Genomic DNA, 19,770 nt, shown 5'->3' on the forward strand with positions numbered 1-19,770 from the left:
GATTGTTTTTTATAATTTAAGTTTAATGCTAGCTAGCAACTTACCTTGGCTTCTTACTGCATTCGCGTAACAGGCAGGCTCCTCGTGGAGTGCAATGTAATCAGGTGGTTAGAGCATTGGACTAGTTAACCGTAAGGTTGCAAGATTGAATCCCCCGAGCTGACAAGGTAAATATCTGTTGTTCTGCCCCTGAACAAGGCAGTTAACCCTCTGTTCCTAGGCCTTCATTGAAAATAAGAATGTGTTCTTAACTGACTTGCCTAGTTAAATAAAGGTATAATAAATCTGTGTCCAAAAATACCGATTTCCGATTGTTATGAAAACTTGAAATCGGCCATTCCGATTTAATCGGTCGACCTCTAAACTGTATATACTGTATCCTTCACTATCTATTCTTTAACATCTATTGCATCTTAGCCACTCTATCACTGCTCATCCATATTTTATATTTATATATAAAATGTGGTCCCGTGTGGCTCAGTTGGTAGAGCATGGCGCTTGCAACGCCAGGGTTGTGGGTTCATTCCCCACGGGGGGACCAGGATGAATATGTATGAACTTTCCAATTTGTAAGTCGCTCTGGATAAGAGCGTCTGCTAAATGACTTAAATGTAAATATATTCTCATTCCTTTTATAGACTGTGTATTAGGTTTTGTTGTGGAGTTTGTTAGATATTAGGTTTTGTTGTTAGATATTACCTGTTAGATACTGCTGCACTGTCGGATCTAGAAGCACAAGCATTTCATTACTCACAATAACATCTGCTGACCATGTGTATGTGACCAATAACATTTTAAGTTGATTCAATAGTGTGTGGTTTCATAGTGTAGCTAGTGATTCACCAGGGGAATGATTCAATAGTGTGTGGTTTCATAGTGTAGCTAGTGATTCACCAGGGGAATGATTCAATAGTGTGTGGTTTCATAGTGTAGCTAGTGATTCACCAGGGGAATGATTCAATAGTGTGTGGTTTCATAGTGTAGCTAGTGATTCACCAGGGGATGATTCAATAGTGTGTGGTTTCATAGTGTAGCTAGTGATTCACCAGGGGGATGATTCAATAGTGTGTGGTTTCATAGTGTAGCTAGTGATTCACCAGGGGATGATTCAATAGTGTGTGGTTTCATAGTGTAGCTAGTGATTCACCAGGGGGATGATTCAATAGTGTGTGGTTTCATAGTGTAGCTAGTGATTCACCAGGGGGATGATTCAATAGTGTGTGGTTTCATAGTGTAGCTAGTGATTCACCAGGGGAATGATTCAATAGTGTGTGGTTTCATAGTGTAGCTAGTGATTCACCAGGGGATGATTCAATAGTGTGTGGTTTCATAGTGTAGCTAGTGATTCACCAGGGGATGATTCAATAGTGTGTGGTTTCATAGTGTAGCTAGTGATTCACCAGGGGAATGATTCAATAGTGTGTGGTTTCATAGTGTAGCTAGTGATTCACCAGGGGAATGATTCAAGTACAACGGTCAAGTGCTGCCTTTTCCCATGATCCCACTAGGGTGGTCTCTCGTTGAATTGTATCTCTTAGATTATAATTATTTAGATTAATGTTAACCACATTACAATGATTTTGACATACAAAGATATTAGAATATATATATTATTTTTTTCTTCAGGATTTAGGAAATTCTCCCGTGACCCTATTTTCATATCAGGCGATCCCTAGTTTGTAAAACGCTGCTATTTAGGTTACTATTCAAATGCTAAACCAAACTACACCAATTCAGCCATAATGTATTTTGTTTAGAAGTAATAACTAGTGATTCCAGGCTCTTGTGACATGGTAGAACCTGCTCCATGTAGCCTGCTCTTCTCCATTACCAAAACATCATCTATTTTTAGAGGATATTGGAATTAATACACACGCAGTATATTAAACAGGGATAATGTTGTAGGTTACACCAGCAAGCAGAACAATATTTCCAGGGCATATGTTTTTATTATACATCTGATTATTTGACATGAATGTGTGGTAAGCTGAAAACAGCTAGCTAGCTTGCTATGTTTTTAGCCACGCTAAAGCCAGGCTGCCAGCTAGCTACTACTAGCAGGGGACGGTGTCTCTTCCTTGTTTTAACAAAATGAAATGACATAAGACAAACGTTGCAATCACCCTCTTGTTAATGGTCGTGGGACTAGTGAGGATATCATGGCTCCAAACGGTGTCTGTGGCTCCAAATCCCTCTCCAGCCACATAGAGCAACAGAGTGGAGCTTGCAGTAACCTTTACTGGCCACAGAGTTGGGCAGTGTGTTCATCAGAATAGCCCAATAGGTGTGTGTGCAGTGTAATAGGAGTGTCCCCCCCCTCTGACGCAGCAGTCATACCTTCAGAGACATGCTGCTACTTCTCAAAATACACCACCACCGGAAACCCCCTATCCTCTCGCCCTCTCTTCTCTCTATCCTCTCTCTCTCTATCCTCTCTCTCTCTTATCTCTATCCTCTCTCTCCCTCTCTCTTGCCACTCTCCTCTCTCTCTCTCTTCTCTCTATCCTCTCACCCTCTCTTCTCTCTATCCTCCCTCTCTTCTCTCTATCCTCTCTCGCCCTCTCTCTCTTGCCACTCTCCTCTCTCTCTCTTCTCTCTATCCTCTCTCTCTTCTCTCTATCCTCTCTCTCTCCTCTCTATCCTCTCTCTCTCTTCTCTCTATCCTCTCTCTCTCTTCTCTCTATCCTCTCTCTCTCTTCTCTCTATCCTCTCTCTCTCCTCTCTATCCTCTCTCTCTCCTCTCTATCCTCTCTCTCCTCTCTATCCTCTCTCTCTCTCCTCTCTATCCTCTCTCTCTCTCCTCTCTATCCTCTCTCTCTCTCCTCTCTCTCTATCCTCTCTCTCTCTCCTCTCTCTCTATCCTCTCTCTCTATCCTCTCTCTCTATCCTCTCTCTCTCTCTTCTCTCTCTCTTCTCTCTATCCTCTCTCTCTCCTCTCTATCCTCTCTCTCTCCTCTCTATCCTCTCTCTCTCTATCCTCTCTCTCTCTATCCTCTCTCTCTCTCTTCTCTCTATCCTCTCTCTCTCTATCCTCTCTCTCTCTATCCTCTCTCTCTCTCTTCTCTCTATCTTCTCTCTCTCTTCTCTCTATCCTCTCTCTCTCCTCTCTCTCTCTTCTCTCTCTCTCTTCTCTCTCTCTCTTCTCTCTCTCTCTTCTCTCTCTCTCTTCTCTCTCTCTCTATCCTCTCTCTCTCTATCCTCTCTCTCTCTATCCTCTCTCTCTCTCTTCTCTCTATCCTCTCTCTTCTCTCTATCCTCTCTCTTCTCTCTATCCTCTCTCTTTTTCTACTCATCCTCCCGTCTTCTGGCTCCCAAGTGGGTCAGTGGTCTAAGGCACTGCATCTCAGTGCTAGAGGCGTCACTACTGACCATGGTTCGATTCCAGGCTGTATCACCTCTGGCCGTAATTGGGAGTCCCATATGGCGGCCCACAATTGTCCCGGCGTCGTTAGAGTTTGGCCGGTGTAGGCCGTCATTGTAAATGAAAATGTGTTCTTAACTGACTTGCCTACTTAAATAAACACACCTTTCCTCTGCCTCCTCTCCTTAACCAGAAGCACTTTGAACCTAGAATCTGTTTTCAGTCAGTAACTCTCCTGTCATAGTACTTATCCAGCAGTCAGTTTTTCAGTGGAGTTCTTCCTCAGAACTATTGGATTGAAAGGTAGGGAGTATCTCGTAGTGTGTGTGTGTGCGTCAGGGTATCCGTTAGCCGGTAATAGCTGGCTTTTGGCTAGTAGAAAATTATTGAAAAGTCAATCAATAAAATTGGCACTGGCTAATTGTCTGGGAGAAGGACAATAATCCCATTGCACAATAATGCTTTTTAGCCTATTCATTGATGGAAATACCAGTTGGTGGAAATATATTTCACCAGTCATGCTTATGTTTATAGGTTAATTTGCATAATTTAGTGGAATTAAATTTAGTTAGCCCGGTTAGCCAATGTGCGGGCCTATCTGCATTGTGTCCCGCCACCCACCACCCGCCAACCCCTCTTTTACGCTACTGCTACTCTCTGTTCATCATATATGCATAGTCACTTTAACCATATCTACATGTACATACTACCTCAATCAGCCCGACTAACCGGTGTCTGTATGTAGCCTCGCTACTTTTATAGCCTCACTACTGTATATAGCCTGTCTTTTTACTGTTGTTTTATTTCTTTACTTACCTATTGTTCACCTAATACCTTTGTTGCACTATTGGTTAGAGCCTGTAAGGTGTACTACACCTGTTGTATTCGGCGCACGTGACAAATAAACGTTGATTTGATTAGTCGTTATGTATCCTATAACACACAGCATACATATAGACTGTCTGCTGCTGCACCTCCTCACACAGCTCCTGCTGCTGCACCTCCTCTCACAGCTCCTGTGGCTGCACCTCCTCTCACAGCTCCTGCTGCTGCACCTCCTCTCACAGCTCCTGCTGCTGCACCTCCTCTCACAGCTCCTGCTGCTGCACCTCCTCTCACAGCTCCTGTGGCTGCACCTCCTCTCACAGCTCCTGTGGCTGCACCTCCTCTCACAGCTCCTGTGGCTGCACCTCCTCTCACAGCTCCTGTGGCTGCACCTCCTCACACAGCTCCTGTGGCTGCACCTCCTCACACAGCTCCTGTGGCTGCACCTCCTCACACAGCTCCTGTGGCTGCACCTCCTCACACAGCTCCTGTGGCTGCACCTCCTCTCACAGCTCCTGTGGCTGCACCTCCTCTCACGGCTCCTGTGGCTGCACCTCCTCTCACGGCTCCTGTGGCTGCACCTCCTCACACGGCTCCTGTGGCTGCACCTCCTCACACGGCTCCTGTGGCTGCACCTCCTCACACGGCTCCTGTGGCTGCACCTCCTCACACGGCTCCTGTGGCTGCACCTCCTCACACGGCTCCTGTGGCTGCACCTCCTCTCACGGCTCCTGTGGCTGCACCTCCTCTCACGGCTCCTGTGGCTGCACCTCCTCTCACAGCTCCTGTGGCTGCTGCACCTCCTCACACAGCTCCTGTGGCTGCTCTTCCTCACACAGCTCCTGTGGCTGCTGCACCTCCTCACACAGCTCCTGTGGCTGCTCTTCCTCACACAGCTCCTGTGGCTGCACCTCCTCACACAGCTCCTGTGGCTGCTGGAGTGAAACATGCTTTTAGAAGCCCAATCATTGCACAACATTTCTAAATGTGTTAAAAACAATCTTGATGACCACGATTTAAAAAGAGCTCCTATTTTTGTACTTTTCAACTGGTAATCGAAGCGTGTTTCACATTCACCATTCATGTGCATATAGGCAACAGTAGGCAGGCTTTAGCATGTCACACCACTTGGCAATGAGCTGGAGGCAGTGTGCATTTTGAAAACATACTTCATGCTAGTCGATGATAATCCTAGTCATATTAGCATTAGCAAGCCATGCTAGTCGATGATAATCCTAGTCATATTAGCATTAGCAAGCCATGCTAGTCGATGATAATCCTAGTCATATTAGCATTAGCAAGCCATGCTAGTCGATGATAATCCTAGTCATATTAGCATTAGCAAGCCATGCTAGTCGATGATAATCCTAGTCATATTAGCATTAGCAAGCCATGCTAGTCGACGATAATCCTAGTCATATTAGCATTAGCAAGCCATGCTAGTCGACGATAATCCTAGTCATATTAGCATTAGCAAGCCATGCTAGTCGATGATAATCCTAGTCATATTAGCATTAGCAAGCCATGCTAGTCGATGATAATCCTAGTCATATTAGCATTAGCAAGCCATGCTAGTCGATAATCCTAGTCATATTAGCAAGCCATGCTAGTCGATAATCCTAGTCATATTAGCATTAGCAAGCCATGCTAGTCGATAATCCTAGTCATATTAGCATTAGCAAGCCATGCTAGTCGATGATAATCCTAGTCGTATTAGCATTAGCAAGCCATGCTAGTCGATGATAATCCTAGTCGTATTAGCATTAGCAAGCCATGCTAGTCGATGATAATCCTAGTCATATTAGCATTAGCAAGCCATGCTAGTCGATGATAATCCTAGTCATATTAGCATTAGCAAGCCATGCTAGTCGATGATAATCCTAGTCATATTAGCATTAGCAAGCCATGCTAGTCGATGATAATCCTAGTCATATTAGCATTAGCAAGCCATGCTAGTCGATGATAATCCTAGTCATATTAGCATTAGCAAGCCATGCTAGTCGATGATAATCCTAGTCATATTAGCATTAGCAAGCCATGCCAGTTGTTGCATCTTTAGATCTCCCCTCTTTCTACATGTCTAACGGCTGTCTTCTTCTGTCGCATGATACCACTCATGTGCAGTGTGCTTTCGACAACAGTGTTTTCCGGCTAATTACGGAAGGAACGGTCACGCGCAGCTTACTACCTTGTGCACATTGTTGCACTTATGTGAATTAATAATAGTTGATCAACGTTTTAAGCTAAACATTCTGATCTATTGCATTAGACTCATTGCTTTTTCAAGTTGTTTGTTTTATGTAGCCTCGGCCTACTGGGATCTGTCGGGATCTGTCGTCCCAGAGTCTGTTTGGTTAGCCTATTTCTCGCACAGAACGACAAGCTGACCAATAGAATAGGTACACTTTTTTTTTTACTATGGTGGCTAGTACAGGGCTTGATATTAACGCTTGTCCTCTTGTCCACTATGGGGATAGTACAGGGCTCGACATTAACGCTTGTCCACTATGGGGATAGTACAGGGCTCGACATTAGCGCTTGTCCATTATGGGGATAGTACAGGGCTCAACATTAACGCTTGTCCTCTTGTCCACTATGGGGATAGTACAGGGCTCGACATTAACGCTTGTCCACTATGGGGGTAGTACAGGGCTCGACATTAACGCTTGTCAACTATGGGGATAGTACAGGGCTCGACATTAACGCTTGTCCACTATGGGGATAGTACAGGGCTCGACATTAACGCTTGTCCTCTTGTCTACTATGGGGATAGTACAGGGCTCGACATTAACGCTTGTCCACTATGGGGATAGTACAGGGCTCGACATTAACGCTTGTCCTCTTGTCCACTATGGGGATAGTACAGGGCTCGACATTAACGCTTGTCCTCTTGTCCACTATGGGGATAGTACAGGGCTCGACATTAACGCTTGTCCACTATGGGGGTAGTACAGGGCTCGACATTAGCGCTTGTCCATTATGGGGATAGTACAGGGCTCAACATTAACGCTTGTCTACTATGGGGATAGTACAGGGCTCGACATTAACGCTTGTCCTCTTGTCCACTATGGGGATAGTACAGGGCTCGACATTAACGCTTGTCCACTATGGGGTTAGTACAGGGCTCGACATTAGCACTTGTCCATTATGGGGATAGTACAGGGCTCAACATTAACGCTTGTCTACTATGGGGATAGTACAGGGCTCGACATTAACGCTTGTCCTCTTGTCCACTATGGGGATAGTACAGGGCTCGACATTAACGCTTGTCCACTATGGGGATAGTACAGGGCTCGACATTAACGCTTGTCCTCTTGTCCACTATGGGGATAGTACAGGGCTCGACATTAACGCTTGTCCTCTTGTCCACTATGGGGATAGTACAGGGCTCGACATTAACGCTTGTCCTCTTGTCCACTATGGGGATAGTACAGGGCTCGACATTAACGCTTGTCCTCTTGTCCACTATGGGGATAGTACAGGGCTCGACATTAACGCTTGTCCTCTTGTCCACTATGGGGATAGTACAGGGCTCGACATTAACGCTTGTCCTACAGGGCTCGACATTAACGCCTGTCCTCTTGTCCACTATGGGGATAGTACAGGGCTCGACATTAACGCTTGTCCACTATGGGGGTAGTACAGGGCTCGACATTAGCGCTTGTCCATTATGGGGATAGTACAGGGCTCAACATTAACGCTTGTCTACTATGGGGATAGTACAGGGCTCGACATTAACGCTTGTCCTCTTGTCCACTATGGGGATAGTACAGGGCTCGACATTAACGCTTGTCCACTATGGGGTTAGTACAGGGCTCGACATTAGCACTTGTCCATTATGGGGATAGTACAGGGCTCAACATTAACGCTTGTCTACTATGGGGATAGTACAGGGCTCGACATTAACGCTTGTCCTCTTGTCCACTATGGGGATAGTACAGGGCTCGACATTAACGCTTGTCCACTATGGGGGTAGTACAGGGCTCGACATTAACGCTTGTCCACTATGGGGATAGTACAGGGCTCGACATTAACGCTTGTCCTCTTGTCCACTATGGGGATAGTACAGGGCTCGACATTAACGCTTGTCCTCTTGTCCACTATGGGGATAGTACAGGGCTCGACATTAACGCTTGTCCTCTTGTCCACTATGGGGATAGTACAGGGCTCGACATTAACGCTTGTCCTCTTGTCCACTATGGGGATAGTACAGGGCTCGACATTAACGCTTGTCCTCTTGTCTACTATGGGGATAGTACAGGGCTCGACATTAACGCTTGTCCTCTTGTCCACTATGGGGATAGTACAGGGCTCGACATTAACGCTTGTCCACTATGGGGGTAGTACAGGGCTCGACATTAGCGCTTGTCCATTATGGGGATAGTACAGGGCTCAACATTAACGCTTGTCTACTATGGGGATAGTACAGGGCTCGACATTAACGCTTGTCCTCTTGTCCACTATGGGGATAGTACAGGGCTCGACATTAACGCTTGTCCACTATGGGGTTAGTACAGGGCTCAACATTAGCACTTGTCCATTATGGGGATAGTACAGGGCTCAACATTAACGCTTGTCTACTATGGGGATAGTACAGGGCTCGACATTAACGCTTGTCCTCTTGTCCACTATGGGGATAGTACAGGGCTCGACATTAACGCTTGTCCACTATGGGGGTAGTACAGGGCTCGACATTAACGCTTGTCCACTATGGGGATAGTACAGGGCTCGACATTAACGCTTGTCCTCTTGTCCACTATGGGGATAGTACAGGGCTCGACATTAACGCTTGTCCTCTTGTCCACTATGGGGATAGTACAGGGCTCGACATTAACGCTTTTTCAAATCAGTCACACACCTCATGTATCCTAGCCCATATAAGGTTTGTATCACAGCTAAAGTGGCCAAATAACTTCTTAAAATGAAGCACTTTAATCCGTTTTACAACCGATGTAGCGCCCGTCTCAGACTATGTTTGGAATATTTATTTATTCCACAGAATAGAATGGGTCACCTTTTGTACTATGGGGGATAGTAGATCGACAGACTAGTGCATTTGCTGTTCTCTACGCCTACTTATCTTGTTGGCTGACAAAGTAAATGTGGACAGTTCTAGCATCTTCAGTATTCCCATCGGAATTCGATGAGGGATGTGCGCAGTTGCGTCCCCGACGTCTGTATTCACTTGTAGCTTAATTCTGCGCGGCAGGTAGCCTGACAGGTAGGAGCGTTGGGCCAGTCACCGAAAGGTTGCTGGATTGAATCCCAGAGCTGACAAGACAACTGCCCCTGAGAAAGGCAGTTAACCCTCTGTTCCCCGGGCGTGGATGTCGCTTAAGGCAGCCCTCCGCACTTCTCTGATTCAGAGGGGTTGGGTTAAATGCGAAAACACATTTCAGTTGAATGCATTGTTGTACATCTGACTAGGTATCCCCCTTCTTAGCTGAGATGCCTGTGAGAAGGAACCGATCACGTGACGGGCATTGGCTAATAAGAATTACAATACATGAGAGCCATGTGAGTGAGAGGTGCTTCGGAGCACGGCATCCGGGAGAAGGGAATTATAATTATTATTATATTCAGCCCAATGTTATTATATTATATTCAGCCCGATGGTACGAAGGCCCCTTTGGCTGCAAAAGGCATGGATTTTTTTTTAGGTGGCACTACGGCCGTACAAGGGGGATGCCGCCGAGAAATTCAAGGCCTGGCGAGAATGTTATCAAGTGCTTGTTAAATTTGTGAATGAGCGGCTGATGAAGTGTGTGCAGCTTCCACAAGAAACAACAGAGCTCATGCCTTTCATGCAACTTTTTTTAAAATCATCATTAGTCGTATCATGCAGCCTTAAAATGTATTAAAAATCTAAACATATAACCCAATGTTTGTATCATGGCTATACAGTAATTGTAATTGAAGCATATAGGAGGACCTGTTTCTTTGTTAACCGCTCAACACAGAATAGCCACGTGCACACTTCATCAAATCGTTTGGAGAAAATATCCTTTCTATTTCTTCAGTTGTATTCATGTTATAAATAATGTCTTGGAATTCTGAGCAAATCTTGCCTGCTAAATGAACTAGTGTAGCCGACAGCCATATGGCTGGTCTAATGTGTTTCTCTGTAGAGGTCACTACTCTAAAGGAGGCCTGTAATTAATGTGTTTCTCTGTAGAGGTCACTACTCTAAAGGAGGTCTGTATTAATGTGTTTCTCTGTAGAGGTCACTACTCTAAAGGAGGCCTGTATTAATGTGTTTCTCTGTAGAGGTCACTACTCTAAAGGAGGCCTGTATTAATGTGTTTCTCTGTAGAGGTCACTACTCTAAAGGAGGCCTGTATTAATGTGTTTCTCTGTAGACGTCACTACTCTAAAGGAGGCCTGTATTAATGTGTTTCTCTGTAGAGGTCACTACTCTAAAGGAGGCCTGTATTAATGTGTTTCTCTGTAGACGTCACTACTCTAAAGGAGGCCTGCATTAATGTGTTTCTCTGTAGAGGTCACGACTCTAAAGGAGGCCTGTATTAATGTGTTTCTCTGTAGAGGTCACTACTCTAAAGGAGGCCTGTATTAATGTGTTTCTCTGTAGAGGTCACTACTCTAAAGGAGGCCTGTATTAATGTGTTTCTCTGTAGAGGTCACTACTCTAAAGGAGGCCTGTATTAATGTGTTTCTCTGTAGAGGTCACGACTCTAAAGGAGGTCTGTAGTAATGTGTTTCTTTGTGTTTTCCAGGAATAGACTTCAAGATCAAAACTGTTGAACTCCAGGGAAAGAAGATCAAACTACAGATATGGTGAGTGGAGGAGTTGTGTGTGATGTGTACAGGGTCCAATGTTATCTTTGTTTCTACTGTCCCGGACGCGGCGTCTACTGTCCCGGACGCGGCGTCTACTGTCCCGGACGCGGCGTCTACTGTCCCGGACGCGGCGTCTACTGTCCCGGACGCGGCGTCTACTGTCCCGGACGCGGCGTCTACTGTCCCGGACGCGGCGTCTACTGTCCCGGACGCGGCGTCTACTGTCCCGGACATGGTGTCGTTTTAAAAACATTGGGTGACGCAGGGCCTATTCATGGGTTGTACGTTTGGTCACTATTGGTTTGAACGTTTGTTTTAAGACTAATGCCCTCACTGAGCATTCTACTCAATGCATCGTCAATAATCGCTGATGAAGATTTGGTTTAAAGTGCAGTACTGTGGCTTAAACACGATGACATTTAGAAAATAGGAAGATAAGGAGACCTTTTGTCATCTTTGTGATGTCGCCATATTGACTTTGGATGCAGTATAACTTAAGCTAAGATTGAGGGGACACCATTTCATATGACACCATCTCATATGACACCATCTCATATTAGCATTGAGGGGACACCATCTCATATGACACCATCTCATATTAGCATTGAGGGGACACCATCTCATATGACACCATCTCATATTAGCATTGAGGGGACACCATCTCATATTAGCATTGAGGGGACACCATCTCATATTAGCATTGAGGGGACACCATCTCATATTAGCATTGAGGGGACACCATCTCATATTAGCATTGAGGGGACACCATCTCATATTAGCATTGAGGGGGACACCATCTCATATTAGCATTGAGGGGACACCATCTCATATTAGCATTGAGGGGACACCATCTCATATTAGCATTGAGGGGACACCATCTCATATTAGCATTGAGGGGACACCATCTCATATTAGCATTGAGGGGGACACCATCTCATATTAGCATTGAGGGGACACCATCTCATATTAGCATTGAGGGGACACCATCTCATATTAGCATTGAGGGGACACCATCTCATATTAGCATTGAGGGGACACCATCTCATATTAGCATTGAGGGGACACCATCTCATATGACACCATCTCATTTTAGCATTGAGGGGACACCATCTCATATTAGCATTGAGGGGACACCATCTCATATTAGCATTGAGGGGACACCATCTCATATGACACCATCTCATATTAGCATTGAGGGGACACCATCTCATATTAGCATTGAGGGGACACCATCTCATATTAGCATTGAGGGGACACCATCTCATATTAGCATTGAGGGGACACCATCTCATATTAGCATTGAGGGGACACCATCTCATATTAGCATTGAGGGGACACCATCTCATATTAGCATTGAGGGGACACCATCTCATATTAGCATTGAGGGGACACCATCTCATATTAGCATTGAGGGGACACCATCTCATATTAGCATTGAGGGGACACCATCTCATATTAGCATTGAGGGGACACCATCTCATATTAGCATTGAGGGGACACCATCTCATATTAGCATTGAGGGGACACCATCTCATATTAGCATTGAGGGGACACCATTTCATATGACACCATCTCAAATGACACCATCTCATATTAGCATTGAGGGGACACCATCTCATATTAGCATTGAGGGGACACCATCTCATATTAGCATTGAGGGGACACCATCTCATATTAGCATTGAGGGGGACACCATCTCATATTAGCATTGAGGGGGACACCATCTCATATTAGCATTGAGGGGGACACCATCTCATATTAGCATTGAGGGGACACCATCTCATATTAGCATTGAGGGGACACCATCTCATATGACACCATCTCATTTTAGCATTGAGGGGGACACCATCTCATAGGACACCATCTCATTTTAGCATTGAGGGGACACCATCTCATAGGACACCATCTCATATTAGTATTGAGGGGACACCATCTCATAGGACACCATCTCATTTTAGCATTGAGGGGGACACCATCTCATTTTAGCATTGAGGGGGACACCATCTCATTTTAGCATTGAGGGGGACACCATCTAATTTTAGCATTGAGGGGACACCATCTCATATTAGCATTGAGGGGACACCATCTCATATTAGCATTGAGGGGACACCATCTCATATTAGCATTGAGGGGACACCATCTCATATTAGCATTGAGGGGGACACCATCTCATAGGACACCATCTCATATTAGCATTGAGGGGACACCATCTCATATGACACCATCTCATTTTAGCATTGAGGGGGACACCATTTCATATGACACCATCTCATATGACACCATCTCATATTAGCATTGAGGGGACACCATCTCATATTAGCATTGAGGGGACACCATCTCATATGACACCATCTCATATTAGCATTGAGGGGGACACCATCTCATATTAGCATTGAGGGGGACACCATCTCATATTAGCATTGAGGGGACACCATCTCATATTAGCATTGAGGGGACACCATCTCATATTAGCATTGAGGGGACACCATCTCATATTAGCATTGAGGGGGACACCATCTCATATTAGCATTGAGGGGACACCATCTCATTTTAGCATTGAGGGGGACACCATCTCATTTTAGCATTGAGGGGGACACCATCTCATTTTAGCATTGAGGGGGACACCATCTAATTTTAGCATTGAGGGGACACCATCTCATATTAGCATTGAGGGGACACCATCTCATATTAGCATTGAGGGGACACCATCTCATATTAGCATTGAGGGGACACCATCTCATATTAGCATTGAGGGGGACACCATCTCATAGGACACCATCTCATATTAGCATTGAGGGGACACCATCTCATATGACACCATCTCATATTAGCATTGAGGGGGACACCATTTCATATGACACCATCTCATATGACACCATCTCATATTAGCATTGAGGGGACACCATCTCATATTAGCATTGAGGGGACACCATCTCATATGACACCATCTCATATTAGCATTGAGGGGGACACCATCTCATATTAGCATTGAGGGGGACACCATCTCATATTAGCATTGAGGGGACACCATCTCATATTAGCATTGAGGGGACACCATCTCATATTAGCATTGAGGGGACACCATCTCATATTAGCATTGAGGGGGACACCATCTCATATTAGCATTGAGGGGACACCATCTCATATGACACCATCTCATTTTAGCATTGAGGGGGACACCATCTCATAGGACACCATCTCATTTTAGCATTGAGGGGACACCATCTCATAGGACACCATCTCATATTAGCATTGAGGGGACACCATCTCATAGGACACCATCTCATTTTAGCATTGAGGGGGACACCATCTCATTTTAGCATTGAGGGGACACCATCTCATTTTAGCATTGAGGGGGACACCATCTCATTTTAGCATTGAGGGGGACACCATCTCATTTTAGCATTGAGGGGGACACCATCTCATATTAGCATTGAGGGGACACCATCTCATTTTAGCATTGCTAGCTATTTTTGTCTCTAAAGTACATTTGACGACATAAGTGGCAAAGTTGTATTTACATTTACATTTAAGTCATTTAGCAGACGCTCTTATCCAGAGCGACTTACAAATTGGAAAGTTCATACATATTCATCCTGGTCCCCCCGTGGGAATTGAACCCTGGTCCCCCCGTGGGAATTGAACCCACAACCCTGGCGTTGCAAGCGCCATGCTCTACCAACTGAGCCACACGGGTATCCTACTAATTATTCGGACACTTTAGCAATGTCATCGTATTTTCAATGTCATCGATTGGTTAGGGTTAGGGTTAGCAGAGCAGTGTTTATCACGCTGTCCCCCTCCCTACTGCAGAGGAAAGGCACCACAGCAGAGCAGTGTTTATCACGCTGTCCCCCTCCCTACTGCAGAGGAAAGGCACCACAGCAGAGGAGGGTTTATCACGCTGTCCCCCTCCCTACTGCAGAGGAAAGGCACCACAGCAGAGCAGTGTTTATCATGCTGTCCCCCTCTCCTCCCTACTGCAGAGGAAAGGCACCACAGCAGAGCAGTGTTTATCATGCTGTCCCCCTCTCCTCCCTACTGCAGAGGAAAGGCACCACAGCAGAGCAGTGTTTATCACGCTGTCCCCCTCTCCTCCCTACTGCAGAGGAAAGGCACCACAGCAGAGCAGGGTTTATCATGCTGTCCCCCTCTCCTCCCTACTGCAGAGGAAAGGCACCACAGCAGAGCAGGGTTTATCATGCTGTCCCCCTCTCCTCCCTACTGCAGAGGAAAGGCACCACAGCAGAGCAGTGTTTATCATGCTGTCCCCCTCTCCTCCCTACTGCAGAGGAAAGGCACCACAGCAGAGCAGGGTTTATCACGCTGTCCCCCTCTCCTCCCTACTGCAGAGGAAAGGCACCACAGCAGAGGGTTTATCACGCTGTCCCCCTCTCCTCCCTACTGCAGAGGAAAGGCACCACAGCAGAGCCGTGTTTATCATGCTGTCCCCCTCTCCTCCCTACTGCAGAGGAAAGGCACCACAGCAGAGCAGGGTTTATCACGCTGTCCCCCTCTCCTCCCTACTGCAGAGGAAAGGCACCACAGCAGAGCAGGGTTTATCACGCTGTCCCCCTCTCCTCCCTACTGCAGAGGAAAGGCACCACAGCAGAGCAGGGTTTATCATGCTGTCCCCCTCTCCTCCCTACTGCAGAGGAAAGGCACCACAGCAGAGCAGGGTTTATCACGCTGTCCCCCTCTCCTCCCTACTGCAGAGGAAAGGCACCACAGCAGAGCAGGGTTTATCACGCTGTCCCCCTCCTCCCTATTGCAGAGGAAAGGCACCACAGCAGAGCAGTGTTTATCACGCTGTCCCCCTCTCCTCCCTACTGCAGAGGAAAGGCACCACAGCAGAGCAGTGTTTATCACGTTGTCCCCCTCTCCTCCCTACTGCAGAGGAAAGGCACCACAGCAGAGCAGGGTTTATCACGCTGTCCCCCTCTCCTCCCTACTGCAGAGGAAAGGCACCACAGCAGAGCAGTGTTTATCACGCTGTCCCCCTCTCCTCCCTACTGCAGAGGAAAGGCACCACAGCAGAGCAGGGTTTATCACGCTGTCCCCCTCTCCTCCCTACTGCAGAGGAAAGGCACCACAGCAGAGCAGTGTTTATCATGCTGTCCCCCTCTCCTCCCTACTGCAGAGGAAAGGCACCACAGCAGAGCAGGGTTTATCACGCTGTCCCCCTCTCCTCCCTACTGCAGAGGAAAGGCACCACAGCAGAGCAGTGTTTATCATGCTGTCCCCCTCTCCTCCCTAATGCAGAGGAAAGGCAGCACAGCAGAGCAGGGTTTATCACGCTGTCCCCCTCTCCTCCCTACTGCAGAGGAAAGGCACCACAGCAGAGCAGTGTTTATCACGCTGTCCCCCTCTCCTCCCTACTGCAGAGGAAAGGCACCACAGCAGAGCAGGGTTTATCACGCTGTCCCCCTCTCCTCCCTACTGCAGAGGAAAGGCACCACAGCAGAGCAGTGTTTATCACGCTGTCCCCCTCTCCTCCCTACTGCAGAGGAAAGGCACCACAGCAGAGCAGGGTTTATCACGCTGTCCGTGGTGTAGCTGCTACGTCATTTCAGACATTCAGTTTCTTGTTTCTGACTGCAAAGTTCTGTTAATGAAATCCCCACATTTTTGGGAAAAACATTTCCCTCATCCCTTGCTCTCTTTATGTGAAACGTGTGAGCGTCGGTATCAATAAATTGGCTATAACAAACTGAACACAGTAACACATGACAGCATAATGGATGTGGAGGATGTGAAAAATACACTGGAAACGGGGAATGTTTACTGGTTGCTCAGATCTGTTGAAGACATTTGACTTGTGGAAACTACTGGAGATCCAGATAAAGGAGCAAGAGTTGCGTGAATATTGTGTGTGCCAAACAGTTAGTTAGATTACACTATTATTTGGTTTGACCATTTGGAACGGTGTAAACAACACTAAATAGGAGAGTCTGTTCTAACGGAAAAAAATATATATAAAGCCTTGATTACAGCAGACTAAAAACAGTTGCATGCATTTGTGAATTGCGAATTATTTATTCTTTAGGCTAATTATTTAAACCTCCCTTTGTTATTTAATTTTAACAACTTTTTTTGATTGCATTTCAAAGCATTAATGTCTCATAAGCTGTGTGATGGCATGAAGGAAAGATTGATTTATCCAGTAGCCTATATATTGAAATACAGGCCTAAGTAACAGTATCAAGACTGAACAGGACACGCTCCTAGGCCTACAGCCCCATGGTGGTTATACAAAGCCTGCTAATGATAATGACATTACTTATTGTTATAATGGTGATAATAATACTAACAAGGAGATGAAGAGAAAGGAGGGTACAGGAGCTGCATATTGTGACAAACAGGTGCGGTTAGATGATAATATCATTGTTCTGTCTGTTTGGAACCGTGTAAACAACACTGAATAAATTATAAGTTCTCAAGAAATAAAATGGTAAAGCCTTAATTACAGCAAAGCAAATATTATAAACAGCCGCATCGGTGAAGTAGCTTTATCTGCCATGTTGCCGTTGCATGAGGCTTGGTGCTCACAGAATCAGTAGGCTATTAGTCAATCAAACAGGTAACAGAATCAGTAGGCTATTAGTCAATCAAACAGGTAACAGAATCAGTAGGCTATTAGTCAATCAAACAGGTAACAGAATCAGTAGACTATTAGTCAATCAAACAGGTAACAGAATCAGTAGGCTATTAGTCAATCAAACAGGTAACAGAATCAGTAGGCTATTAGTCAATCAAACAGCTAACAGAATCAGTAGGCTATTAGTCAATCAAACAGCTAACAGAATCAGTAGGCTATTAATCACCCAAACAGGTAACAGAATCAGTAGGCTATTAGTCAATCAAACAGCTAACAGAATCAGTAGGCTATTAGTCAATCAAACAGCTAACAGAATCAGTAGGCTATTAGTCAATCAAACAGCTAACAGAATCAGTAGGCTATTAGTCAATCAAACAGCTAACAGAATCAGTAGGCTATTAGTCAATCAAACAGGTAACAGAATCAGTAGGCTATTAGTCAATCAAACAGGTAACAGAATCAGTAGGCTATTAGTCAATCAAACAGCTAACAGAATCAGTAGGCTATTAGTCAATCAAACAGCTAACAGAATCAGTAGGCTATTAGTCAATCAAACAGCTAACAGAATCAGTAGGCTATTAGTCAATCAAACAGCTAACAGAATCAGTAGGCTATTAGTCAATCAAACAGCTAACAGAATCAGTAGGCTATTAATCACTCAAACAGGTAACAGAATCAGTAGGCTATTAGTCACCCAAACAGGTAACATGAGGCTTGGTGCTCACAGAATCAGTAGACTATTAGTCAATCAAACATGTAACAGAATCAGTAGGCTATTAGTCAATCAAACAGCTAACAGAATCAGTAGGCTATTAGTCAATCAAACAGCTAACAGAATCAGTAGGCTATTAATCACTCAAACAGGTAACAGAATCAGTAGGCTATTAGTCAATCAAACAGGTAACAGAATCAGTAGGCTATTAATCACCCAAACAGGTAACAGAATCAGTAGGCTATTAATCACCCAAACAGGTAACAGAATCAGTAGGCTATTAATCACCCAAACAGGTAACAGAATCAGTAGGCTATTAATCACCCAAACAGGTAACAGAATCAGTAGGCTATTAATCACCCAAACGGGTAACAGAATCAGTAGGCTATTAATCACCCAAACGGGTAACAGAATCAGTAGACTATTAGTCAATCAAACAGCTAACAGAATCAGTAGGCTATTAGTCAATCAAACAGCTAACAGAATCAGTAGGCTATTAATCACTCAAACAGGTAACAGAATCAGTAGGCTATTAATCACTCAAACAGCTAACAGAATCAGTAGGCTATTAGTCAATCAAACAGCTAACAGAATCAGTAGGCTATTAATCACTCAAACAGCTAACAGAATCAGTAGGCTATTAGTCACCCAAACAGGTAACAGAATCAGTAGGCTATTAATCACCCAAACAGGTAACAGAATCAGTAGGCTATTAATCACCCAAACAGGTAACAGAATCAGTAGGCTATTAATCACCCAAACAGGTAACAGAATCAGTAGGCTATTAATCACCCAAACAGGTAACAGAATCAGTAGGCTATTAATCAATCAAACAGGTAACAGAATCAGTAGGCTATTAATCAATCAAACAGGTAACAGAATCAGTAGGCTATTAATCACCCAAACAGCTAACAGAATCAGTAGGCTATTAGTCAATCAAACAGCTAACAGAATCAGTAGGCTATTAGTCAATCAAACAGCTAACAGAATCAGTAGGCTATTAGTCAATCAAACAGCTAACAGAATCAGTAGGCTATTAGTCAATCAAACAGCTAACAGAATCAGTAGGCTATTAGTCAAACAGCTAACAGAATCAGTAGGCTATTAATCACTCAAACAGCTAACAGAATCAGTAGGCTATTAGTCAATCAAACAGCTAACAGAATCAGTAGGCTATTAGTCAATCAAACAGCTAACAGAATCAGTAGGATATTAATCAATCAAACGGGTAACAGAATCAGTAGGCTATTAATCACCCAAACGGGTAACAGAATCAGTAGGCTATTAGTCAATCAAACAGGTAACAGAATCAGTAGGCTATTAATCACCCAAACAGGTAACAGAATCAGTAGGCTATTAGTCAATCAAACAGGTAACAGAATCAGTAGGCTATTAATCAATCAAACAGGTAACAGAATCAGTAGGCTATTAATCACTCAAACAGGTAACAGAATCAGTAGGCTATTAGTCAATCAA

The 19,770-nt window shown here is 44.9% G+C and overlaps 1 protein-coding gene across 1 annotated transcript in view; it reads left to right on the forward strand.

Moving 5' to 3' along the window:
* LOC139555918 (ras-related protein Rab-10) overlaps window positions 1-19,770 on the forward strand; it is a 57,587-nt gene that overhangs the window by 14,024 nt on the left and 23,793 nt on the right. The window contains exon 2 of the mRNA XM_071369291.1: window positions 10,921-10,981. Coding sequence (XP_071225392.1) covers window positions 10,921-10,981 — 61 coding nt within the window. The remainder of the gene's footprint in view (window positions 1-10,920; window positions 10,982-19,770) is intronic.

This window comes from Salvelinus alpinus, chromosome 27, assembly GCF_045679555.1.
Source record: "Salvelinus alpinus chromosome 27, SLU_Salpinus.1, whole genome shotgun sequence".
Taxonomy (NCBI): Eukaryota; Metazoa; Chordata; class Actinopteri; order Salmoniformes; family Salmonidae; genus Salvelinus; species Salvelinus alpinus.